We start from the raw sequence: 26701 nt of genomic DNA, 5'->3' as shown, positions 1-26701 counted from the left end.
TTTTTTTTTTTTTTTTTTTTTTTTTTTCAATGTTAAATTTGATACCTTTAAATGTTTGGCAAGTTTTATGGAAAAAAATATGTCAGATGTTATACTTTGTTAGCAACTCATCAAAATTAAGCAGAAAGTCACTGAATTTTTCAATATAAATTTGTATGTCTCCTGGCTTTGCAGTGATAATGTTGTACATCTTTCTAAAGTATATTCCAACCCATACAGTTGTTAGAACATCTTCTACAGCACAGTATGTAGTAGCAAGAATCGGAAACAGTCTAAATGTTATCAGTCCTGGATTGCTTTATAAATCATGGTCCATGCATAAAACGGAACATTATGTGGCTATTAAAAAGAATAGTTAGTTAGGATTCTACATATTCATCTGGAATTATTGCTGTGCTATATAAAGTGGAAAAAATATAGAAAGCAGTATAGTATGCAGAACTAATTACTATTTGCAAAACATACACCATAATAGGATTTTGATGTTTGGCAAGAATATATTTTTTTACCAAAGACCAGAGCGAGAGATAGACAGACAGAGAAAGCAGAGAGGAGAGATCAACCTAGACACACACTTATACGTACTGAGGGGAGTCCTTAAAACTGGTTACCACCATAAAGTGGTTTAGAGTAGGAGTAAGAGGCAGGCTTTAACCTCTTTTATTTACTTAGTTATTTGTTAGTACTTAATTTAAATTATACACCTTGGTTTTTCATCTCTATCCTTTTGTATTTCTCTTTGTTCAGTTTTTGGATAAAAAGTAAGATTTTGTGATGATTGCCAGGACCAAAGTCTGTAAAGTGGAACTGGTGTCCTTTAAAATTAAATGACATAAAATAGAGCATACTTAAGCCATTTTCCACCTTTGGATGAGAGATGAGAAGATCTTTCAAAGTCAAACCTACTTACCTAGAAAATTGTTTTCTCCTGTCTCTCAGCCTTTTGTGAAAGCATCATTCTAAAAGGCAGGGTGTGTATCTTTGGCTCTAGAAGCCCCCACCCCAATCTTCTGTCTTGTCTCTCTTCCTGCCTCCTCACCCCAGTCTTTGCCCCTTCCTGGAAATAGAGTTTCCTCATTTCAGTGTAGCCTCGTTCACCTTAGTTAATTAATTAACGCAAGTGTACCCTTCTTTGAGAGACTGTTTGGTTTCATAGACTTAGAGTAGTCAGCTTTTCTTTACTTTTCTGCTCATTGAATCGTTGTAGTCTTTGGAAATTTTCTGTACATTTTTTAAGATGAGTGATAGTGTTCGCCTCTAGTGTAGTGCCATTAATCAGTGCGAGTTATTCGTTGAATATGACAGCTTTGACAAGTTTCAGTAGGAAATCAAAGCTAATTGCTCACTGTACCTATAAGAAATACCATCTTGCATGATAATAAAAAGCTATTTAACATTTAGAGTTGATAAGGTTACCATCTCATCTATCCGGATTGTTTCCAAAGGAACAAGGTTTTATGTAGGTAAGAGAGCATTTGTAGGAAGCTAGATTTGAACACAGACAGGGTAGGTTATTCCAGCTGAGGTACTTGAGTGTCCAGACATGGTTTCTACTTAGTGCTGTAGGTAGACTGAGTCTTCCCTGAAGGTCAGCATTCCATAGTGATTTGATTCTGAATTTTACATAAAATTATTTGAGTATATAATATTGCTGATTTAAATTTTATATGCACATAAAAGGCATAAAGAAATGTCTAGGAAAGTAATTGCTAAATAATGATATGCTCTCCTTAAACTTTTTAAGTAAATAACAAATTTTTTTAATGTGGGTCTCCCTCAAGGATGTCTAAAGTTGCTTAGTTGCTTGTCTTCTTCCCTCAAGTATAAGTAGTGGTAATTAATTATGTGTTCTATCCTCCAGGCCACCTGCTCTAAAGCAATGTTACAATAATGCTATATAGTATTTTATATCCTGAAATATGAATGCTTTCCAAATTTCATTTAAGTGAACCCATTACAGTTTTTACTGTAGTTATCTAGTTTCCTATGTTGATGGAAGTAGTGAAAAGGATCCAGGGCATGGTAAATAATATATCATTTTTATGTTGTCTGTCCCCAAAATGACGCTAGATTATTTTCAGTGAAGAGCAAGATTCAAGCTTTAGACCACATTCTAATATTTTATGCAGTTTTGCTGTATCGAAGAAAAGGCTTTTGTATGTTTATGGTGGGAGGTTTTAGGGAACTTTTAACAAATAGGATATTAATTTTTGTACAGTCTCTAAAATTTGGTGTTTACATATACATGAAATTAATGAAAGTTACTTTCTGTTGTGATTCGTGAATTCCCTGAGACCTTGGATTTTTTAACTGACTTTACTGCAGAAGCAGTACTGCATCTTTATGGATCTGTGTGTGTGGCTGCTCAGGACTGGTGCCCAGCTGCCAGAGGCCATGTGCATAACTATGCTTCCTGCTTCAGAAATAACTTTAGGAAATCTTTTAAAAATTCGCCTTAATTTTTATTTTTATTGAGGCAATGTCTTGCTATGCAGCTCTGCCTGGCCTAGAACTCCCAAAGGTGTGCCTGCCTCTGCCTCCTGAGTATTGGAATTAAAAGCACAGGCCACCACACCCAACAGGAAATTTTTTTTCATTAATACTAGCAATAAAAATATTAATGACATAAAATAGAATTATCATCTTAAAAATATTAACTGGAAAATTTGGAATGTTCAATTTCACATAAAGTTATGAAATGGGATTCTTCTGCCAACATAAACTAAATCATAGTTATCACCTTGCCCACAAAATGATTCAACTGATAGAAACTAAAAGAGAGGAAGGGATCCTCTTGCCTTTAAATACACTTGTAAGCTTTAGTTGAGAAGTAACTTGAAGCATTAGATGTGAAGGTAAATATCATATTTTCCTACATATTTTCTCTTCCAGTCTCTAATATAAAACACATCAAATTAATGCATTAGAATCAGTTAAGTTTTCAAGAAAATGAGGAAGTGAAATAATGAAATACTCCCCAACCCTTAACTTCTTTCCTAATACTTAATTAGGAGATGAAGTGTTTTCTGCTTGTTTGTGGTTTTGATTCACAGGTGTAACGAGTAATGCCATCCAGCCTACTCCACAGACTGTTCCAGCCATGGATCCTGCACTGTTCAGCACAGTTTCCCAGGGTGAGTCAGTTAGCTTTCTCTGGGCTATATCTTGTCTCTACTATTTGGGGGCTATTGTTTGTAACTACCATGTGAGTACCATGTGAATTTAAATAACTAATTCAAACAAATTTCTTTCAATGTCTCTGCTAGATTGTCAAGTGAACCAGGATTATATGATGTAGTCAGAGACACCCAAATCCTAGAAGGTGTTCCCTTTCATTGCAGTTCTTTTTGTTCTTTTCTCATTTGTACACACTGGATATGATGAAGCACGTATTTAGGCCAAAGTACTGTGGTTCCTTTCGGAATCACTGCTGTAATCATGATCTCCCTTGTCTGTACTACATCATCATCACATTCTCCCCAAAGAATAAAGTAACCATCTCTGTGTGAGGGCTCTTGAAACTTAGCTGGGGTTTTTGTTTGTTCGTTGTTTTCTTTTTTTAGGCTTAGATATCATGATTGGTTATTTTAAAAAGCTGTTATTTGTACTTCTCTAAAATGGTGAATGCATGTCTGTTTTCACACAAGTAGTTCTCATGTGAATGAGAGCTGGTCAGCGGGCCCAGCTGCCTCTCAGCCACAGAATGAGGGGAGACTAGGAAGAGGTAGGATGAGGATGGGTGCCACACCATCCGTATCAATTTTAGCACTGTCCAGGAAGTTTGTTCTCCAGCTTTAGGGACCTGTGCTGTATCTTTTGATTGATTTTATGGATTTATTTCCGTTTCTATTGCTTCACCATTTTATTATGGTTGCAAAAGGAAGATTAATCAGACATATGTACTTAGAAGAGACAAATCCATAGTTAAGTGTGATACAGTTCACTCAATTTATGTTTATAGGCAGTCATGTTTTCAAGCTTATTATACATTTAAATGTAGTATATTATTCATATATATTTAAGTGTATTTGTCACTGTCCATTTATTCTACTACTTTTCTTGGTTTTGTCAAAAGTAAATTATATAGATATGAGGCCTAAAATTAGCAGATACAGTGAAATCTGAATCCTGAATGGTCTGGTATTTAGAGCATTTTTTGTGTTTCATGGGGAAGATAGTGTTAAGGTTAAAAATAAAAATGAGGAACTTGTAATAAACTGGTAATTACCCAAGAACATAGTGAAAAATTTACTATGCACAGAGAGATAACTCACCCAGTGTATTAGTTACTTTTTTGTTGCTGTGATAAAACATCAAGACCAGCTTATAGAAGGAAGAGATTATTTGGCTTATGGTTCAGGAGGGAAAGTCCATAATGGTAAGGGAGGCATAGCAGCATGCAGGCTTGGTGGCTGGAACAGGAAGCTGAGAGCTCACATTTTCACATACACACAGGAAGTAGGACAAGGCTATGAACTCCCAAAGCTTATTTCTAGTGACATGCTTCCTCCAGCAAGGCCACACCTCCTAAAGGTTCCATGACCCTCCCCCAACAGCACCACAGTTAGGAACCAAGTATTCAAATATTTGAGCCTCTAGGGGACATTCTCATTCAAAACACCACATTCCACTCCCTGGCCCTTGTAGGTTCATGGTCATATCATAATGCAAAATTAATTTAGTTCAACTTTAAAAGTTCCCATAGTGCTTAGCCCTCTCTAAAATCAAAAAGACAAATTACATACTTCCAACATATGATAGCACAGAATATGCATTCCTGTTCCAAAAGGGAGGAATGGGAATAGTGAGGAAATACTGGACCAAAACAAGACTGAAAATCATGAGGCCAGACACCAGGTCCTGTAGCTCCATTTCTGGTATCTGAGACTTTAGTTCCAAAGGGCTTGCTCCTACCCTTCCAACTTTCCTGCCTGCAACAAATATCCTTCTCTTGTGCTGATTGCACTTCCTGTATATAACTCTCATTGGCAGATGTTCTTTGATTCTAGCATCTCCATCATCTTAGGGTCTCTACTCAACCCAGACTTCATCTTAACAGCTTCACACAGTGGCCTCCCAGGGCCTTCTCCCTGTCCTGGCCACCTTCTCCCAGGGACTTCCCTGCCATACTTTACCTAACCTCAAAGGCTCTCTGAAACTGTGGAGGAATAATTGACAACCCCTTCATCTTACATCTTTCATGCCTCCAAATCCAGTACCATGTGAACGGCACTGCAGATTAAGCTGGCTGTGGTGGCATATTTTATAATCCAAGAACTTGGGAGACTAAGGCAGAGGTATCTTGAGTTTGAGGATAGCCTGGGCTGACTAGTGAGTCCCAGATTAGTCTGAGCCATACAGAAAGACATTGTCTCACAAACAGAAGCTTATACTTTTTCACCCACTTTTAGGAATGCTTCTTCTAAGTATGTGGTTACTAAATAAATAATTAAAAATAAAATAAAATAAAGTTGTTCTGAGCATCGGTTTTCTTCCAACAAGTCTGGTAAAGGTTGGACACATGCCTTGTATGTTCAAAGTGTGTGAGAGAAGAAGAAAAGACTGTCAGAGCACAAGCCAGGTGACCAGGACTTCAGTTACTTTGAAAACTCATTAAAGAACACGGTAGATATTTTTCAGGAAAAATATAAACTGAAGTGCCCTTGGCAAAGTTGTCAACATACCTGAGGGCAAGTGCTCTTAGGTTTCATTGGTAGAATGGATACAAGTTCACTAAACTACCTGAAGAATGGCAGCAAAGCTGTGTTTGCAAAGTTCATACATATTTTTGCTAGTTTGTTGATCTGTATTGCTTTTTTGTTTGTTTTTTGTTTTGTTTTGTTTTTTGAGACAGGGTCTCTATATAGCCCCAGCTGGTCTGGGACTCACAGAGATTCTGCATCCCTACACCTGGAAATTTGTATTGTTTTAAAGAGCAAAATTCAAAGAAATTAAGATTCTGTTAAAATTAAAGTGTTTAATTACTTTTATATAATGTTTAATAACTTAATGATTACTTGAAGGCTTATTTCATAAGGCACCCTACATTATTTACTATCTATAAATTTATAAGTGTATTACTTAAAATCTGAAAATTAGTGTTTAGTTCTGTGTGAACTATATTTTAAATGTGGGAAGTCACTGAAGGTGTAGGCAGCCTTTCGTGCTGATTTCAGCTTCTGGGCTGGGGACCATCAGGTGCCTGGTGCTAAGATGCAGATTGTAAAATGCATAAAATATGTCAGTACTTGTTTAGAATATGGTGATATTGGTTGGAATTTAGTATCAGCTGACCTGGAGTTGCTACCTCTTTTACTAGATACTGTCATAGCTGTTATTGCTATCAAAATATTAAACCATTTTAAAAATAATTGTGTATATCAGTACAGCCTTACAAACAATTAAAATATAGCATCCGTGCATTATTTTCTATACCTCAGCCTTCCATTCAGGAAATATTCTTTACCATCCTCAAAGGTTTTCACAAAACAATAGTATTCATTTCAAAAGACAAAATACTGTGTCCATTTTTTTACCATATCATTAGAAATACATATATTCAAGTACATTCATATTGTATAAGTACATTATACATACTTATATGTGAATATATACAAGTGCATCCATATTCATATAAGTAAATTAAATGACTTTACTCAAATTGTTTAGTTGAACTCTTAAATATTTCTCGTGTATAACTAGAAAACTTACTAGAAATAAATTTTGGAGAAATACTTTGTAAGAGCTGTTTATGTTTAATTGTGTATTTTAACAATAAAAATTTGGGGGTAACTATTTTTCATGTGAATAATGAGAAAATGTAAAATATTTTAATGCTAAAATAGTGATACTCAGCGTTTTGCAAACAGCATGTTAACCACGTTTTTACTGAGGGCTTTCTTTATATTCCAGCTCAAGTGAGGGCTGGAGGTTTAGTCTGTGTGTGCTGTTCCATGAAGAGAGGCTCAGCAGGCACAAACACTATGCTGCTTTTCTTCTTTCACACAACCTGCGTTTTTCTTTCTCCCAATTAATTTGCTAAAATATGAAGACTTCTGGTATATTACTTATTCATGGAAAATCTTGCGTATAAGTTATTATGTATTAGCATTCATTTGGTTTATATAAGTAACAACAAATTTTAAAGAATGCAGAAAATTTGTTGAAATGCCTGAGGTATGAAAAAAATCTGCATGTTCTTACATAACTAAATATTTTCTTTCATCTTGGATGTAAATACATACCTGTAACAGAACAACTTTTGGTACTGTATTAAATATCTTGCTCTTTGTCTTGGTAGGGGATATCCGTCTGACTCCAGAGGACTTTGCTAGAGCTCAGAAGTACTGCAAGTATGCCGGCAGTGCCCTGCAGTACGAAGACGTGAGCACCGCTGTACAGAACCTGCAGAAGGCTCTCAAGCTCCTCACAACAGGCAGAGAGTGAGGCCTTTGTGCACCAAGCCCATGTATTTTTGGCATCTAGAACTAACAGTCCATTACTCTCTCCACCGCCCATCAGGAGCATGGTTTTACGGAAAGACTTCATTTCCACTGAGTAAGACAATGGCATCTGTGTTTCAGATTTCTAGTGAAACATCCATCAGCTGCACAGCCAGTTTTCACTGTCCTTTGGTGGACCTAGTTATCTCTGAGCATGTAGAGCCAATGTTAGATCTAGAAGTGCTTCCAAAAGTGAAAGCGAACCTGTAGAAAATGATGTTGGAGTACGCTTTCTTAATTTATCCTCACTAAAGGGATTTTTTAAATCTGTAATGTTTGGACTAACAAATCATATTAAGTTGCTATAATAGTCTAAATTAAACTTTAATAAAGATTGTGACAATATTCTGGATTGGAGATCCTGGCTTTGTTTTCCTTAGGATTTACAAAACAGATATGAATGTCCAAAAATATTAAATGAGTCCAAGAGAGATTATGTTCAAAATTAAGTTTAGTTCTGTTTAGACATAACTGTGTGAAAAAAATAAAATGGTACAGAAGGAAATAGAAGGTGAGAAGGCAGAACCACCAGGGACTGAAGGCTGCTGGCCTCCGCCTGCTTCTGCTACCACCCAAGCTTATGCTAAATTGGTTTTTACAGTACAGGTAGTTTGAGTCATATATCAGAAAATGAAAATGGAATTCATACTAATGCCCAGAAACTTGGTGCTTTTCAAGGTTCTCCTCTGGAATCATAGAGTGTGGCTGGAGTGAGGAAGAATGTGATAGATTCTCGGGTACTTCGTAAGTTTTAGAGGGGATTATGGACTTACTATACCACCTGCATTTGTTATGTCTAAATAAATACAAAGATTCTTTTAAAGTTGTTGAACTTACTACAGAGCCAAACATCTGTTTTGATTTGCATGGTAGAATTGTCTTTTTTAGTAAATGCTTGTATTTAGTTATATGAGTACAGATATTTCTATAAAAACTTTTTTATTTAAGGTGACTGAAAAATTTACCTGAAATGTGTCTAATCCACTTCGCTTATGCCATTTGAATTAGAATTCTTTAACATAAGGCACAGCAGGCCACATGACCCATAGACTCTTTACCTGTTGTGTGGGGTTTCATTTGAACAGCACCGTCCCCATTCATCTATGTTTTGTTTGGTTGCTCTCCACAGTTGCAGAGTTACCTAACTTGTAAGTCTAAATGTTTACTCTCTAGCCCTTTAAGAAGAAAATTCACTGATACCTATTTTAATAAAAAAAAATGAGTTACTGACTCGTAATTATTTGAGTCCATTTTTCTCCACATAAATGTGATCTTACTATGCATGTTTTGGTAGAGTGAATATTCAGACTGACTGAACTATTGTGCATCATCACAAAGAAGCTCTAGAAAGCATATCTCCCGGAAAATATTCTCCTGTCTTTAATGAGATATAAGATTCGTCAAGCTCAGCATTTGCTTCTGGAAAACCAGGGCTCTAGTATGATTCTGTAGAACATCATAATTGAAACGTGACTGGGATATCTGATCTTCCCTAAAGACATAAATATAGTTAAGCAAATTTTAATTCAAACCTGGACACACCTGCACATTAAAGCTGTCACCTCTTGTTTAACATCCAGGTGGAGAGCATGTGGAGGTAAAGGTCAAAACCTTGGAATCACTAGGGTAACCCAGAGCTCTTTCTCTAAGGTTGAAGAGATACCACTTGAGTTTGCTGGGGGACTCAAATGGGGTCCCACATGCGAGGTACTTAGTACATGGTAGCATTCTATGCCTTTATTGTTCATTTCAATGCTGTAATAATAAAATGTAAGTTACTAATAATTATTTTCCAAATATCAGGAAATCCAAATTCTCTTTGTGGCTTAGTGCTGAAAAAATGCTTTCTTGCATGGGGGAACTGAACTATATCATGTTTTCTAACTTTGTATATATATTTCTTCCTATAAATTTTGGGTACGTTTTCTGATGTAACAGGATAAGCATTCTTCACTTACTCAACATGTGTTCACTAAGCATCTGCCTGATATGTTCTTTCAAGAGAAAATGGCAGAAAATAAAAGTCTCTGCCTCACTTTGCATTCTAATGGGAAGGAAATGGGCATGCTTAATAAAAGTGCATCTTTTGTTGTATTTGATAGTTGTTCTCTAAGGATGATTGTTAGACGCAGTTCTCAGGCACTGCCTTGTTCCTATCCAGTCATAAACTCTAGGGATGAGACTCAGCTTTCTGTGATTTCAGAGATACTTAGTCTAGTTACCCTAAAGGTTGAATGGTTTAGTCAGCCAAATCAAAAAGAATGAGTAACAAAGAGATCTACTGATTCCCAAAGGTGTAGGCCCTGGTCCACAGGCATCTGCACCACTCGGGAGCAAGTACACAAGTTCAGGAATTTTGCTCTGGGAGTTTTCATATTGGATAGTAAATGCTGCAGGAAACTGAATCACAGACTAGACAACTTTGCCTATGTGTAGACATACACATACATATTTGAGTCAGTCATTAAAGATAAGACCATGATGGAAATTCGAGCAGAAGAGATAGTGTGTAGCCACACTATTGTGTGGCCCAGAGACAGAAGAAAGAAAGTTGGAGGGTGTAAGTGAAAGGCTGGTGAGCTGTCAGGAGGCCTAAGACAATCTGGGATTCCTATAAGGAACTTGAGTTTAACTATGAATAAAATAAAGAGCTGCAGAAGGCAGGCCTGATGTGAATCAAGTTTTAAAAGGATCCTGTGTCTATTATGTTGATCGATATGGGAGGGGAAGCAGGGAAGCTAAGAGACCAGTTAAGTATTGCACTAGGTACGAGATGTGTTGATTAGGGCCCAGGTAGCCATAGAGGGTGTAAGATCTAGCTGGATTAGGTAGAGCGGTAGTATTTTAGTAAACAGTGTGAGGGTGAACATAGAAATAAGGATTGAGTCCCAATTCTTTATCCTGAACATAATCTCAATTGGGAAAGTTGCAGAATTCTTAGGATATTTTGATTGAAGTACAATGTTCCTGAGTTTTTGTGACTGTCCCAAATAAAACGGAAAAGTGTTTCCCCAAAGTGACAGAAAGGGATGAAAAAATAAGATAACGTTCCATCTACAGAAGTAGTTACCCATATCTCACCAGCCACTGCTAGCTGAAGCCAGGGCCAAGAATGATTTCCATGGTCAGCTGACCAAAGAGGCTTATTGGCCTCAAGTCTGCACCTAGGATAAAATGTCCAGTTACACTTCTGGAAAATTTGTCTGCTCAGGTATTATATTATATATATAAAACTTGAACTCCTAAAACTTTGAGGTATCTGTGTGCTTATTAAAAGATGGACGTAACATTGTTAAAAAGATTTTCAGTTCTGAAAGAACAACAGGGCTGCAGAGTTTGGGTTATCTGCACAGCTTCCTCTCTTCACCCATCTGCCTGCCATTGTTTTAACTGTACTCATTCTGTATAACAAAGCTTTTAAATAAAAAAAAAAAACTTAGTTTGTCCCTGAACAAACCTTTATCCATAAAGGTTTTCTTTCTAAAAGAGATCATAGAATTTTAAGACAACTTTCACAGGGAAATATGGTGTGAGTACAGACTAAATGCCAGACACTACTGCTAAGTACTTTTACATACATTAACTCATTTTATCATACCAAGTGTTGTGAAAGATGGTTTCTATCATCTGTTTACAGATGAGGAAAGTGAACTATAGGGTAGTAAGTTTTCCCAAGGCTGCACAGCCCATAGTCAATTCTAAATCAGGCCACCTATTTCAGACCATAAAAAGTGTCCATGTAGGTAAACCATCAGAATACTGTTATGAGTGAATTAACACATTATTTGGATCACAGACAGTTTCCATGCATCAGAAGTACAGCAACTAAGTTTTTCTGTTGCCTGAGCAGTATGCTCCATTTGACTGGGTGCTATAAGTAAACAGAAAAGATTATTAAGCATGGCTTTGAGGATATAAATATACCCTCATGTTTGGGGGACTACCCTAGATTATGGATTAAAGTCAAATTCATGAGTCCAAAAGATAAAAAGTTTGAATAACTGGTGCAATAGGTTAGTGTGTGTTCTCTTGGTACAGCACATCACAAGAGGATCCTGGGCTTTTCAGTTTGCCTATTTAATATTAAATAAAATGACTACCTTTTCTAATTAATCTTTACCTGTGTATCAGACTAGGATATGGACTTCACTATAAAATTAACACAAATATTTGTTATTAGCTATTTCTTCCATTTAGTTTTATCCTGAGAGTCCAAGGCAAGAATCTGTGACTAATTTGGATACAAAGTTTAGAGGGATAGAAATAGTTGCATGGTAAGGTTGATTGCATGTAATCATATGGAAGACTACTTTCATAGTTGAGTTGCAGTGGAGAGATGCCGCATTGCAGTTGTATCTGAACACAGATAGCCTGTGCCCTTTGGCCTCAGAACCAGAGCGAGTATGGTCTGTTTGCAAGCTTGTTTATTCTGAGTTCTCTCAGAACTGCTCCATGAGCAAAGGACTTGCTCTGTATTTATTGAAACACATCCAGCTTGAAGAGGGAAAGGAAAAAGTGGAAGTTGTCTTATCAGGGAAGATTTGTTCTTACCCAGAACAGCATACACAACCACAAACATGTTATCAGTCTAATCCCACCAGTTGTTTGTAACAAGCAGCATAATTCATTATTTTCCATGGTATTCACTACTTGTAGCACTAGGGTCTTCACAATATACATGCATATGCATGATTCTACATGAGAGGTAAGGAAGGTATTTGTTTATCTTAGAAAAGGAACTCAAGACTAGTAGGATTGTTTACAAACAAGCAAAAATAATATGAAATGATCTCAAAACAGAAAATTAACGGCTGTAAGCTTGGGTAAGATACCCATTTTACAAAAGACATTTCCAGAAAAGTCATTCCTACATCTAGTGATCTTGGGAAAAGATTAAAATTATTTAGTCACTCATTTGTTCAAAAAATACAGAACTTTACTGAGATCTACCATCAGAGTCTAACAGAATAATGCTGCTTTGGATGCTGGGTATAGGACATGATAATGCTGCATTGGAGATTGTGTACCAGGCATGAAGATACTACATTGGATGTTGAACATAAAACATGATAGTGGTGCATTGAAATTTGGGTGTCAGGCATGATATTGGAGATTGGGTGTGGGGTGTGGGGCATAGTAATGCATTGGAAGTTGGATGTGGGGCATGATAATAATGTGTTAGAAGTTGGGCATGGTTGGGAGGGTACGTACAGGGCATGATAATGCTACATTGGAGACTGGTACAGAGCATGATAATGCTGCATTGGAACTTGGGCACAGGGTATGATAATGCTGCATTGGATGTTGGATACAGGACATGATAATGATGCATTGGATGGTGGTAATGGTACATGATAATGCATTGGAAGTTGGAGTATAAGAATTGATTCCTTGGAAGTTGAGTATGGAACATGATAATCCTGTTTGAGGTGGAGCATGGGGCATGATAATGCTGCATTGGAGGCTGCCTGTGGGACATAATGATACACTGAGGAATGGTACAGAGCACAGTAATCCTGTCGGGGAAAAGTCAGAAAAGGTTTCACAAAAGAGGTTGAGCTTAAGGTTTGCCAGAGAAACAAAGAATGAACAAATAGAAAACATGAATGCCATGGGAGAAAACTGCAAAATCTAAAGAAACCAATTATTTAGGGTTGCTGTGCAGAAACCAGGAATTGTAAATGTGAGATGAGTTGCAGCATAGCAAAGTGTTAGGGACTGACTTATGTCCTGCCAGTATTCATATTTGGAAGGCCTAAGTTTATGGCTATTTGGACGTAGAGTCTTTAGGAAGGGAATTAAGGTTCCATGAGGTCATGTAGGTTGAGATTCTAATACTGTTGGACTAGTGTCCTCATAAGAGGAAGAGATACCAGAGCCTACTCTGCACAAGAACAAGGAAGCCATGAGAGGAAACATTGCCCTGAGCCACAAAGGTTCTCTGCTTGACTAGTAAATCATGGAATTTTCCTCTTGGTGCCTCAGCTTTGTTGTTTGTATGGGTATCAGGAACATTCATTAACCTGTGCTTCAGTACCTTATACATATATTTTCTGTATAAAATCATCAGCGCTTTTTTAACTGTGACTTGGAAAATTGCTACCTTTTGGCTGCACATAAGTTGAATATTATTTATTACATTTGCTTATTTACTATGTGCTGACCCCTTGACTATAAGAGCTGTTTACACTTAGTGATCCTTAGTAATTGACATGCAACCTGGTGCATAATGAGGAGCTCAACCATAAATGGGTGAGATAAATACTCAGAAATCATCAAATGAAATTACTGTTCCAGAGGCTGGAGAGGTGGCTCAACAGTTAACAGTACTGGCTGCCCTTGCAGAGGACCTGGGTTTGGTTCCCAGCACCCACATGGCAGCTAACAATCATCTGTAACTCCAGTTCCAGGGGATCCTACGCCCTCTTCTGGCCTCAATAGGCACTTCATGCATATGGTGCACTTATCATACATGCAGACAAAGCATTAATATGCATAATTAATTGATGTTCCAAAACCTATGCTTTTTAGTTTCATAGTAGGAGATAAAATTATAATGAAAATTTCATCAGTGAGTTTTGAAATCTGGGCTAGGTTTGTAGCTCAACAGTAAAAGCACTTCCTTAGCATGTACAAGGCTATGGGTTTGATTCTCAGCACTGAGGTTAGTGGAGTATGTTCTGAAAGTATTTGTTGACCTGTTTTTTTAAAAAATCCACAATCAGAATATTGGAAAAATATTAGAAATTGCATACAGTTCATGTACCTAATAAGTCTCAATTCCTAATTTACATGCACAATTCTTTTATAAACCATTGAGTGAATCAGATGTGCCCAGGGCATTCTTAGAATATAGCCTAGTAAGCATCCTAACATGCATGTTCTCTTCTGATAGCTCCTTTTACTCCATCTTTTGGCAAATATATATCAATTTAATATATACATGTGTATGTTCAAGTCCATTGGAGTTACTGAACAAATGAAATTGTGTGTGGCAAAAACAGGAAAAAAATGATCAGACCACATAGAAAACACAAATTAGTTATGACATCTGAGGAAACTGTAACAGATTCTTGTAGATGGAGAGGCAAATATTTTTAAAATTACAGAAGCTGCCTTTGAGATTTGAAGGTGAGGGAAGTCAGACGTTATTTGATGTTTTCTTCCCCTCGGTGTATACTTCAGTCTGCCCGCAAGTTCAAAGACAAGGACTGAAATGAAGATTATAAAGCCATGGGTGAAGATGATGTAATGTGGAGTCCTATTTCCCTCATCGCCACAGTCTGTTTTGTTCAGCTAAAGAAAATTTGCCCTTCTGACCCTCCTCTGCTGGTTTCATCCTCGCTTTCCCACATATAACATGATCCAGCAGTTAGATTTCCAACGTGGCTTGAAGATCTGAAGTTCATCGAGTCTCTGAATAGTTTGACTTCAGCAAACAAAACTCAGAATCAGTCTATGTCCCTTGAATTACTTCTCATTGTAAGCAGACACATAATACCAGGCTTAAATCCTGACATCAATCACAGTCAGTGAGTAAATATTCCCCAAACATTTTATGATAATATGCCAAGAATTCAGTCAATAAATGCCTTTGAGGAAATTGAAACCATAGGCCATGAGCAGCAAAGAATTGCTGATTCTTTAGGTGGGAATTTTCTTGCTAGTGGGATTAAATCTGATAAAGATTGTAAAGCAAAATTATCAAGGGCAATTGTTTCATAATGAGTAAGTGATTAATCAAGGGACGAATCCCTTTTGCTTACCCACAGAGTTTAAAATGCATGAAGCAAAAACTAAGCAGGTTGAATATTCCCCATCTTTTTAAAAAAGCACTTTATGATTTTTATTTTATGTATATGAGTGTCCTAGTGGGGTATGCTGTGACAGACCTGATGTTGGATGATTGTGGAGGTGTTTGGAGCTTTGGGCTGGAAAAGCCATTGTGGCTTAGAGTTTGTTGCTGTGGAGCTTGGAAACAGTTATATTGAAAGAGTTGTGAACGATGGAGGCCTGGCTTGTGATGCTTCAAAGGGAAGCAGAGACTATGGGGAATGTTCATGTGAGATTTTGGATCGAGAATCTATGGGTTCTGGTCACGTGGGGCTGAAGAATCAGCTGTGACTAAGAGACCAGAACCTGAAGTAAAACCTTTGCTTTACTGGGACAATTGATGTTGGTTAACTGGGGTTGAAAGAATCAGCTGTAAGTAACAAGAGACCAGCATCATTGTGGTGAAGTCTTCTGGGAGATATTTTCTCAGGGTCAACACACAGAGGGGACCCGAGCTTCTATCTCAAGCTGGAAGCAGGACTTGGTAATGTGTAAGTCTCCTGCATGGTTCTGGCGTTGAAAATGTGAAGGGGTCACTGAGAGCAGCTGAGTCTTGGCCCTCTGAGAGGCCAGGAAAGGCCATAGGTGAAAGTGCAGCTTCAGTTGCAGTTAAGACCCTAGGATTGAAGGGGCCATGGAGAGAATCTGAGGTTTTGCACCCCAAGAGGCAAGAAGAGGCCATTGGTGAAGGTGTAGCCTCAGTTTCAGTGGAGACCTCAGCTTTTTGAAGATGCCGGGACCATGGGACGACCACCAAGGATAGCAGTAGGTGTGGAATGGAGCCAACCTGGGTCTGCAAGACAAACTGTGTGTGCTGTGGATGTCAGAGTCAGAGAAGTGGAGCTGCCAGAACCCTTTGGAGCCGAGAAGATCGTGAGTGAATCCCATATGTCCAGCCTTGAACTACTTTGCAGGATTTTGGTTTTGCTTAGGTGTGCCCGATTCTTCCCTTTGAAATAAGACAGTACTTGTTTTGGATTTTACAGAAGCTCACCCACAGTTGAGACTTTTAAGAGATGATGGACTTTTAAGTGCTTGGATTTTGTAAGGACTGTGGGGTTTCTAAGGTTGTACTGAATTATCTTGTGATATTAATGTTAACATATCTTGGGGACAAGAATTGGAAAGGTTATGGTTTAATAGTGATGTGTTTGTGTGTCAATTTGACAAGGGGTCAATTGTGCTGGATAGCTTTAGTGCCAACTTGGCACACCTGGGTTGAAGGAGCATCAGTTGGGGAATTGCCTTCATTGGACTGGCCTGTGACCATGTCCATGGGGAATCTTCTTGATTGTTGAGTGATGTGGGAGGGCCCAGCCCACTGTGGGTGGTGCCAACCCTGGGCAGGTGAACCTGTATTGCATAAGAAAGCAGACTGAGCAGGGGCCAAGGGAGCAAGTCAGTAAGCAGCAAATCTCCATGGCCTGTGCTTCAACTCCTGCTTCCAGGTTCCTGTCCTGAGTTTCTACCTTGGGCTCCCTGATGAACTGTGACCCAGGAGATGTAAGCCAAATAAACCCTTTCCTCCCCAAGTTAGTATTGGTCAGAGTGTTTTGTCACAGCAATGGAGAAACAAACTAGGACAATGAGTGTATTACTTGCATGTAGGTAGGTGCACCCCTGTTGTGCAATACCCACAGAGCACAGAAGAGGGCATCGGATCTCATGGAACTGGAGTTATAGATGGTTGTTAGCCACCCCACCATGTGGGTGCTGGGAATCAAACCTGGGTCCTCTGCAAGAGCAGTCAGTGCTCTTAACTGCTGAGCTATCTCTCCAACCCTAACAAACCCATCACAAATCCCCAAAATTGTCAGAATAAATATCCAAAATAGATAATTTTTAAATGATCACCCACATAATATTCAAAAAGTTTTGGAGTGTTTTAGATTTGGGCCTTTCAGATTAAGAATATTTAACCAATGAGGTCTGTAGCATTTTAAATTCTGAAATTCTCCAAATTTCAAGCACACCTGTAATTCAACAATTTCAAGGAAAAAAAATAAACTTTTTTTTAAAAAATCATCTTAATAGATATAGAACAATTAGAAAAAATCAATTATAGCAACATAAGTAGTACCCTGTACTTACACAGTGCTTGGGAAACGGAATAAAGCCAGTAATCCCTGTTTCATTTGTTGTGTTTTGCAATGAGCTTTTTTCCTTTCTTTTTTGGAGCTGTCTTTTATATAGAGGAGTCTGAAAATGAGCCTTTTATCCTGATAGTGTCAGGTTTTTAGATTTCGTTTTATTTCTCTTTATGTTTCTCCCTGTGTGTGCGTGCAGGTGCCCAAGGAGGCCAGAAGCGGGTCTCCTTGCCTCAGCTGGAGTTACAGGTGATTGTGAGCCACTAGACACAGGTGATGGGAACTGAACTCAGATCTTCTACAAGACATGCTCATACCTGCCAAGCCATCTCTCCTGCCTCTTGATTATAGATTTTATTTTTACATGTACAAAGATTGCAAATAGTGTGCTTGCCTTTTTTTTTTTTGGTACTGAACTTAAAGGGAAACGTGTATGTCTCGTCATTTACAAGTTGTGGGAACAACTTTTACTAATGGACATAATCTGGACTACTGACTTTTAATTAAGCCCAGCACAACCATGTCCTTAGGACTGATGACCAGGGTGTCTCCTTGGCAACCTCAGTTTGGTACTACACCAAAAAAGGTAATGAATGTGAGTATGCTTAATAGTTAACATATCAAAGAGCTGCACACAGCACACACACACACACATATTCATTGGACACAGTGGAGAATGGGAAAGAACTCATGATCTTGGCTGAATGAGAGACTGGAAATGAAAAGGCCAGATGGACTGTGAAGATTAAGGGTGGAGCTAAACTTGAACTTGTACTTCTCCCATGAAACTGGAGAAATCATTTGAATAAATTATGGGTGTGGCCTGATAGGAGAGACAGTAGGAGAAGCAGAGTCCCAGAAACAGTCCTGTCAGCACAGGTTGAACACAGAAAGCTCAATCTGCACAGGTTAAGGGGACGAGAGATCCATCATCAGCACCGTTCTGGGAGGCAGACAGTTCTAATAGATGGCTAGGGGAGCTAGTGTCCTCCCAGTTCGGGCCCACTCTTAAAAACTTAATTTCAGAGTCAGTCTATTTGTTCAGGTGATTATCATGTTGGGGTAATAATAAACACTGAAGCATATACCTGTTGAGCTTAAAAACTGATCTTTTTAATCCTGTCCTGAAATATTGTTTATAAACATTCTCTGAGATTAAATATTTCTATATTCCTTTTGCAGGGGGTCTTTTTGAGACAGGGTCTCCCTGTAGCCCCAGCTGTTCTGAAATTCACTATGTAGACCAGGTTGGCCTCAAACACAGAGATCTGCCTGCCTCTGCCTCCCAAATGCTGGGATTAAAGATGTGTACCACCACACCGGCTGCTTTTTTGTTTTTGAGATAGAGTCTACTTGTAGCCCCAAACTAGCCTGAAACTCACTATGTAGACCAGGCTGCCCTCAGTCTCAGAGATCATCCTGCCTCTGCCTTCAGAGTGCTGAGATTAAAGGCATGCACCACCATGTCCAGCCATTTTTAATGAATGATGTTTGAGTAGCAGAATGGAGACAGTAGCTGTTCAGTCAACTTCAGACCATCAAACTGGTTGAGAAGTTAGAAAGTTCAGAGCGCTATGTGTAACCCAAGAACACAAAGTTCCATTAGCCATTTTTGGCCATTTAGAGACATGGATGTACAAATAAAACTAACTGGTGGCCTAGTTTTGTTGCCATTAACATAATACTAATACACTGTTATTGAAACAATTATTACTCCCAAAACCCGTAATTGCAGTAGGACATTTAATTAGGATTGTGGCAAAATGTATTTTAAGAAAGTCAAAACACAGGAAACAAGACAAATACATGCAAATCCGTATCTCTTCCCCTGTTTTTATTCTTCCTGAAGCTGAAGCTGGAGCTGCATCTTTCAGTGTTGTGTGCCTTCTGGGGGAGCAGGGATCCAACAGAAGAAGTTTGATGGCAGTTAAGATGAAAGGGAAGCATAAGAAGAAAAACGGAATTATGAAACTACATGTAACTTTTTTGAACTGCCATAAAGTAGTAATGTTAGTCCTAAGGCAAAACTACCAACAGAACAGGTATAATTAGTCACTTTTCCCAGTGAACCATACCATGTTGTCAAGAAAGACTTTCACATATGAATAGCTGTCATGTTCCATGTGCCATCCAACTCTCTTTGCTAGTGTCACCTACTCCAGAGACCTAAGATGATCTCATAGTAACATATGCTGACTCTCCAGCACACCACCCGTTCATCACTTATGACCACCCCATAGGCTTCCTTCTTCACATATAAAACAAAAAAAGGAGAACTGTGGGAATGACTTTTTTAAGTGGACATAAATTCGAGTAATGCCTTTCAATTAATTCCAGCAAAACCATGTCCTCTTGTGTCTTGTGACCTTGGCGTCTCATCTCATTTTCTGGCAACCTCAAGTTGATACTCCACCCAAAAAGATAATGAATGCATGGATGTGGATATGCTTGAGAATTAACCTATCAATGCCCTGAAATGTGGTACCCCTTCTCTACTGCACATAACAGAGGTTGGGAAGGGTGACTGACCTTGGATGAAAGAGATATTCTAGACCTAGGGATGAAAAGGCTGGATAGTCTGTTAAGATTAGGGTGAAGTCAGGCTTGTACCTCCCCAAGTGAAGCTGGAGAAACCATTTTGAATAAAATCATGCATGGGGCAGGACCTGGGATAGAGGTCCAGAGACAAAATTCCAGCAGACAGTTCCATCAGCACAGCTCCAGGAGACAGATGTTTCCCAGAGATCTCTAGGGGAACTCTAAGAGTTCTCCAAGTTCGGGCCCACCCTTAAAAACTAAACTTAAGAGTCAAACTTTTTATTTGTTCAAGTAATTATAATGTTGGCATGGTAACGCCACATTGGAGAACCTCTGCTTTCATGTGGAGGAAGAAAAGATGGATAAAGATGCTCTGGGAGCAAGGTTAAAGCTGAGCCAGCCAAAATGGATGCTTTTCCCTGCTTCACTGTCCAAACTAGGGGCTGTCTACGTCAGTGATGCTTTTGGCACTGTGCACCGGGTTCACAGCTCCACGGTGGGTGTCAATCTGCCACAGAAGACTGGTGGTTTTTTTTTTTTTTGATGAAAGAGCTGACCTACTTTATCAAGGCCTTGGAGAGTTCAGAAAAGTCACAAAATCCTGTTTGGGGGATAACTGTGGTTGCTATTGCCATGACCCTTCTGTTACATTGAGGGCTTAGGGAAAGTCTAAAATGCTATAATAGGTGTTTGGAGAAAAATAGTGAGACCTTCAAAAAACACATTTCTTAAAAATCCGTGGGCTGGAGAGATGGCCTAGTGGTTCTGAGCACTTGCTGCTCTTGCAGAGCAAGAGGTTTGGTTCCCAGCATTCACAGGGTGGCTCTGAGGTTTTTTTCTGGCCTCCCCAGCACAAGACACACAAGTAGTCCACATACATGTATACAGGCAAACACACATGTAAAATTTTTTTTAAAAGTCTTAAAATTTTTGCCCAAGGACTTTCCCCTGCAACCCAGCTTTCATCTTTGATTTCTAGAGTTAGATGGGGGTATCACTGCAGATGAGTGTTTGACAAGGAAGAATGTATCTTTTATTATTATGTTGTTTGCTTGCTTGCTTGCTTGCTTGTTTTCTGAGATAAAGTCTTGCTCTGTAGTCCAGGCTGATCTTGAACTCACAAACTTTCGGCCTCAAAGGAGAGATGACACCAAGCTCAGACAAAAAAGGAATGGCTCTTAAGAAAGAAGTGTCTGATATAGTTACAAATTATGTTCTCGGGAAAGTCTCAGCTCTTCTATTGTTAAACTGAAATGGTGAGAAAGAGGGTCCCCTAGAGGGTTCTTACTCGTTCATAAAATAATTTAAGAATGGACCCAAATGCAAGCTTTTACAATTTTACTAGAATCTTAAAGAAAAATCCTCAGGGCAGGAGAACTGGTAATCTTGGCAGCTGCCTTGAGGAGGTGAATAGTGGGAAGAAAGAAAGAAAATTATGAAGCCATGCAGGTTTAGAGCCTGCATGGAGGTCAGACACGTGGCTGGGAAAAGGAAGCTTTAGAGAAAAAGTGGAAAGGAAAAAAAAAAAACCCAAGATGCTAGAGGCAGCCCAAAGCCTTAAAGAAAGAATGTTTAGAAAGAAAGGCATGAGGAAGAAAAGGAGAAATTATGCTTTCCTAAAGAAGGAAAGCAGACAGACTTACAGAGACCTACATTACTGTGGTTGGTCTGGAAGGTCTGCAGAGAGCCTGCCTCTACTTCCCAAGTGCTGGGACTAAAGGTGTGCATCATCATTATTACCAACTTCTATGTATTTTATTCATAATCACACTAAGTTAAATAATGGCCCCAAGATGCCTCTAGGTGTACTATAAACCCCAATTGCAAGCATTCTCTCCCTTCTGTTTGTCTGTGTGTCTCCATTCTTCCTTTTTCTATGTGTCTCTGTCTCTGTCTCTCATTCATCTTTTGAGACAAGGTGTCATATAGCCTAGCTGCCCTGAATTTCTTATGTTCCAAAACTGGGCTTGAACTTCTGATTCTCCTGCTTCTGCCTCCTGAGTCCTGGGATTACAGGCTGGCTAGCTCATCATGCCCATTGTTAAAAGCAGAGTTTTCCCAGCCTTGAGCAGAGTAGCTAATGGAAAAGGGCTTGATCTGCCTTTGTAGGCTTTGAAGATGGAAAGGGGGGCAGAGAGCCAAAGAACATGGGTGGCCCCTGGAAGCCGGGAACCATAAAGCAACACATTCACCCGTGCGTCTTCCAAAAGAAAACCCAGCCTTGTCTACACTTTACTATTAGCCCGGTGAGATTTCTATCAGAGTCTGATCTCCAGAACTGTCAAATGGTAAATCTCTGCTGCTTAGTTCACTAAATTTGTGGAATGTTATTACAACTGATTTAAAAACAAAAACAAAAAATAAGCAGTGCACTTCATCATTTTTAGGCATTTAAAAATATTATTCTGAGGAACTATACCGAATAAAGGTGTTCAAGCATAAAAGTTAATTTTCTAAACCCTGCCTTTTGGTCTGAAGCTACAATTAAAAGAAAATTTGTGCTTATTCCAACCCTGATACAAGTCAGTGTTTACTGGCACCTAAAAGAAAAGGCCATTTGTACATATGTGTGTGTGTGTATTTCCAATTATATAAATGTTTTGAATAAAACTTTTATAGTAAAATCACAAGTATAATTTTCATTCAGTCCTGCCTTTCCCTTGTGCTTTCGCAGTGGTTTGTATTTTTTCTGGCTTCCACCATGTCTGTATTTGGATTAGATTCATATATGCGATTCATTCATGCAGAATGAGAGCCAAGGGAAGAAAGATTGTAATCCTTTTAATCAGCATTGTTACTTTATAAACTTCTAAATGAGCCCAGAAGTTGTTAAAATACCGTGCTGGGCAATTGCTGAAGAAAATGGAAACCCAAAGAAGAGGACGTGTGCCAGGAGGCGCACTTCCTACTGGCATAGGGATCTCCGAACATTTCCTGATTGGAATTCTTGGGATCAGTTCCTACTCCTGTTTTATTACTGTCAAAATAACCTTTAAAAGTGGTTTCCATTCTCCTTACTGACTGTTAAGTGTAAAAAAAAAAAATTTTTTTTTTGTTTTTTTAAGACAGGGTCCCCTTGTAGCCCCAGCTGACCGGGAACTCACTATGTAGACCAGGCTGGCCTCGACTCACAGAGATCCACTTGCCTCTGCCTCCCGAGTGCTGGGATTAAAGGCAGGCCCCACCACGCCTGACTGTAAATAGCACTTTTTTAAGGAGTCTGGTTAATTAACATTGGTAGTGATTGTTGAATGCTATGAAGTTCTTGGGGAATTCTGTGTGTAATGTGTAGTTGTTTCCTTCTGAAGTTGTTTTATTTTTCAATTGATTAGTCCTGTTAAGTAAGCTTGGCTTCTAAATATATAAAAATGCATATACCTGTTCAACTCAACAAAACACAACCCATTTTAAAATAGGTCTATTGATCCTTATAGGTCCATGGTAGACTATAAGGCCTTGGGTTCTGTCCCCAATAATGCAAAACAAGAAGAAAAGGTAAAGGACTTAACATCTCCCCAATGGTATGCAAATGAGTGATAAACTTAAGAAACGGCGCTCTAATCATTAAGGAAGTAGAATCTTGGATTAGGGAATCCAAATCCATAAGAAATATTAATCATTCTTGCAAACACTCTCTACTACATTCTCTCTGTCTCCTGTTAGGCACCATCTGCAGTATGTTTCCCAGAACAATCTCTATAGTCTCTGGTAACTATTTTCTTTAAAGTATGCATTTGGATCATCAGAAAAAAAAACAAAATTAAAACTGGAATTTGCAATTAGATATTGCATAATGCAAATATTGTAAATCTAAATGTTATTGGTCAATTTGCTTTTGAAAATATGCATAAGAGAATATAGTGATTCTTTCCCAGAATTTATAATAAAACACAAACATACTACTGGTGCCTGTCTGTAGCCCAAGTCGAGAATACATAGTGTAAGATAAAGTGTGATATCTGGACCTTACACCAAAGAGAATCCCAAGCAAGAATGTTGCTCGCTTTCCAGGATGCAGTCAAATTGAATAGACAAATCTCTTCCCCAAAGTTCAGGAATTTAATGTGTTTTCAAGAATCCAAAATTAATATTTGTCGTGACAGTATGCAACCATAATTTGTGTTATTGTTGTTAAATGGTACATGAAATATTTTCAGAATATCTCCCAGAAGATTTTTGTCTCTCACTATGAAGACAATTTTATTGCTAAAAATTCAGTTCAAAAAATGTTCAAGACAGGCATGGTGGCACACACCTTTAGTCCCAGCACTGGGAAGGCAGAGGCAGGTAGATCTCTGTGACTTCGAAGCCAGCCTGGTATAGTGAGTTCCAGGCCAGCTGGGGCAGCAGGGAGACCCTGTCTCAAAAAGACCAAAAAAGAAAAAAGTTCAAAAACTAGGCCAGCCAGTCGTGGTGATAAATGCCTTTAATCTCAGCCCTTGAGAGGTAGAGGCAGGATTCCTGGCCAGCTGTCCTTACAGGGAGACCCTGTCTCAACACTGTCTCAAAAAGACAAAAAAAGAAAGAAAGAAAAAGAAAGAAAAGAAAGAAAGAAAGGAAGGAAGGAAGGAAGGAAGGAAGGAAGGAAGGAAGGAAGGAAGGAAGGAAGGAAGAAAAGAAATCTTCCCAAACTCTCCACAACTACTGAAGTTTTTATCAGTTAACCAAGTGTGGCTTTTTTTTTCTGGGCTAGAAGTTAAATGAACTGTAACATATTCTAATGTGAAAAACTCTTTTTTTTTTTCTTTTTCTATCACATCTGTACTCCAAACTTTGTTTCTGTGAATAGTGAATAATGTTTTGTTTTGAGATCTAAGCAGACAAATATAAAATGTATCAGAATGGAAGAACTGATGAGGAGTTTCCCCAAGGGACATCACACCTCTGCCAGGCAGAGGCCTGTGAAATGAGAAGAGTGGAAGTCTCTAAAATTCAAAAGACCTCGGGGATGGGGCATCCCTGTTGCTCTGTCTGTCTCACTGATTGTGAGGGTTTCTCTAAACCATTTCTATAAAATGAGTATAACAGCAGTAGCTACACGGTAGGTCATTAGAAGGAATAAACAGTCTCCTGTAAAGAGCTTAGAAATGTATTATGCACATATCTTTAGCCCCATAAGAACTATGTTGAGGGGCTAGAGAAATGGCTTAGCAGTTAAGAGCACTGGCTGCTATTGCAGAGGACCAGGTTCGATTCCCAGCACCCACATGGCAGTTAATACCCATCTGTAACTCCAGTTCCAGGGACTCCAGTGCCCTTTTCTGACTTCCACAGATATTGCATGATACAGGTGCACCTATCTACATACAAACAATACACTCAAACACATAAAATAAAAATAATGAATTTAAAAATTTAAAAAACAAAAAATCATTTTAAAAAACTTGAATATTTATGTGCTGTGTGTAAGTAAAGTTTAATAAATACTATGTAAATATTGCAAAAAATATATCTTAGTACAGATACTAATTATGAACTCCTGAAAACAAAAGATGGCATAAACAGGTGCCCCAACGCAATCTCCACAGTATGGTAGTCTCCCGAGCTGCACAACGACAAAACCATTGACATACCAAGCTACATGGGGTAAAGCTTGCAGTGTCCCACCTCAAGATCAAGAGCTACAGGCCATCAGTGGCTGCAGAGAAAGGGAGAATCAGTTTTCTCCTGGGACCAGCACTCCGCGGTTATAGAATCCCAAGTGGGCAGCCCGAAACACAGGTACACAAGAGTACCACTAAATGAATTCAGTGCAATATGTTTGTGTAAGAGTGTGTGTGTGTGTGTGTGTGTGTGTGTGTGTGTGTGTGTAAAACAATAAGAATCAAAGAAGAGTCAGGTTTTTAATCCCAGCACTCTGGAGCCAGAGGCAGGCAGATTTCTGTAAGACTGAAGCAGCCTGGTCTAGATAGCAAGTTCTAGTCCCCAGCTGGGACTACAGGGAGACCCTATCTTAAAAAGACAAAAAAAAAAAACAAACAAAAAATTAAACGAAAAAAAATTGAGAGGGAGTAGGGGGACATATGTGAAGTTGGTGGGTGACTAGGAGACATGGAAATAATGCAAAGATAGTAATAGTACTCATGGATGAAAATCTAAAAAATGTATTTTTGTTTTAAAAACCAACTGTCTTCCAGGGGAAAATCAGCAACATTACTTTATTACTTTCACACTTCAGTAATGTTTATAGTTAATCCACTTTCTGAAGTACTTCAGCAAGACCTCTGCCCTCATTGTCACAACAAATGGTGATTTACTACAAGGAGAAACTTTGTATGTACAACATCTTTTAAATGAGGATTTATAAAGTCCAGTGCTATAAGAAAGTATCTTATTATAATTCCACACCTCAAAACATGTTCAGTAACATAGTAGATGGAGACCCAAAGTACATCAATTAAAAATAATTGATTTAGGGCCAGTGAGATGGCTCAAAGGATAAAGACACTTGGCAATCAAACCTGAAAACTTGAGTCTGAATCCCAGGACTCACATGATAAAAGTAGAGTGCTGACTTCTGCAAGTTGTCCTCTGATCCACATGTGCTCTATATATGCACCAACTGCCTCACACAAAGATAAACAAACTTTTTGAAAATTTTTCAAAAATTTAAGTCATGCTTAATAGAGTTTTCAATTACTATTTTATCAAAGCAATTGCCTTACATCTCTGTCATCACTCTTCAACTGAGATGCTCTTTTTTGCTTTGTTTTATTGCCTGTGGACCAACTCACATCCTTG

General features: G+C 38.5%; 1 protein-coding gene across 1 annotated transcript in view; it reads left to right on the top strand.

Moving 5' to 3' along the window:
• Positions 1 to 8732, top strand: part of Vta1 (vesicle trafficking 1) — an 88386-nt gene extending 79654 nt beyond the window's left edge. The window contains exons 7-8 of the mRNA XM_008829829.2: positions 3054 to 3134; positions 7301 to 8732. Coding sequence (XP_008828051.1) covers positions 3054 to 3134; positions 7301 to 7446 — 227 coding nt within the window. The 3' untranslated portion in view covers positions 7447 to 8732. The remainder of the gene's footprint in view (positions 1 to 3053; positions 3135 to 7300) is intronic.
• The last annotated feature ends 17969 nt before the right edge of the window (positions 8733 to 26701 follow it).

Source organism: Nannospalax galili, unplaced genomic scaffold, assembly GCF_000622305.1.
Source record: "Nannospalax galili isolate Female #2095 unplaced genomic scaffold, S.galili_v1.0 scaffold154, whole genome shotgun sequence".
Taxonomy (NCBI): domain Eukaryota; kingdom Metazoa; phylum Chordata; class Mammalia; order Rodentia; family Spalacidae; genus Nannospalax; species Nannospalax galili.
Note: the sequence above shows the minus strand (reverse complement) of the source record. Positions and strands in the feature narration are given on the sequence as shown.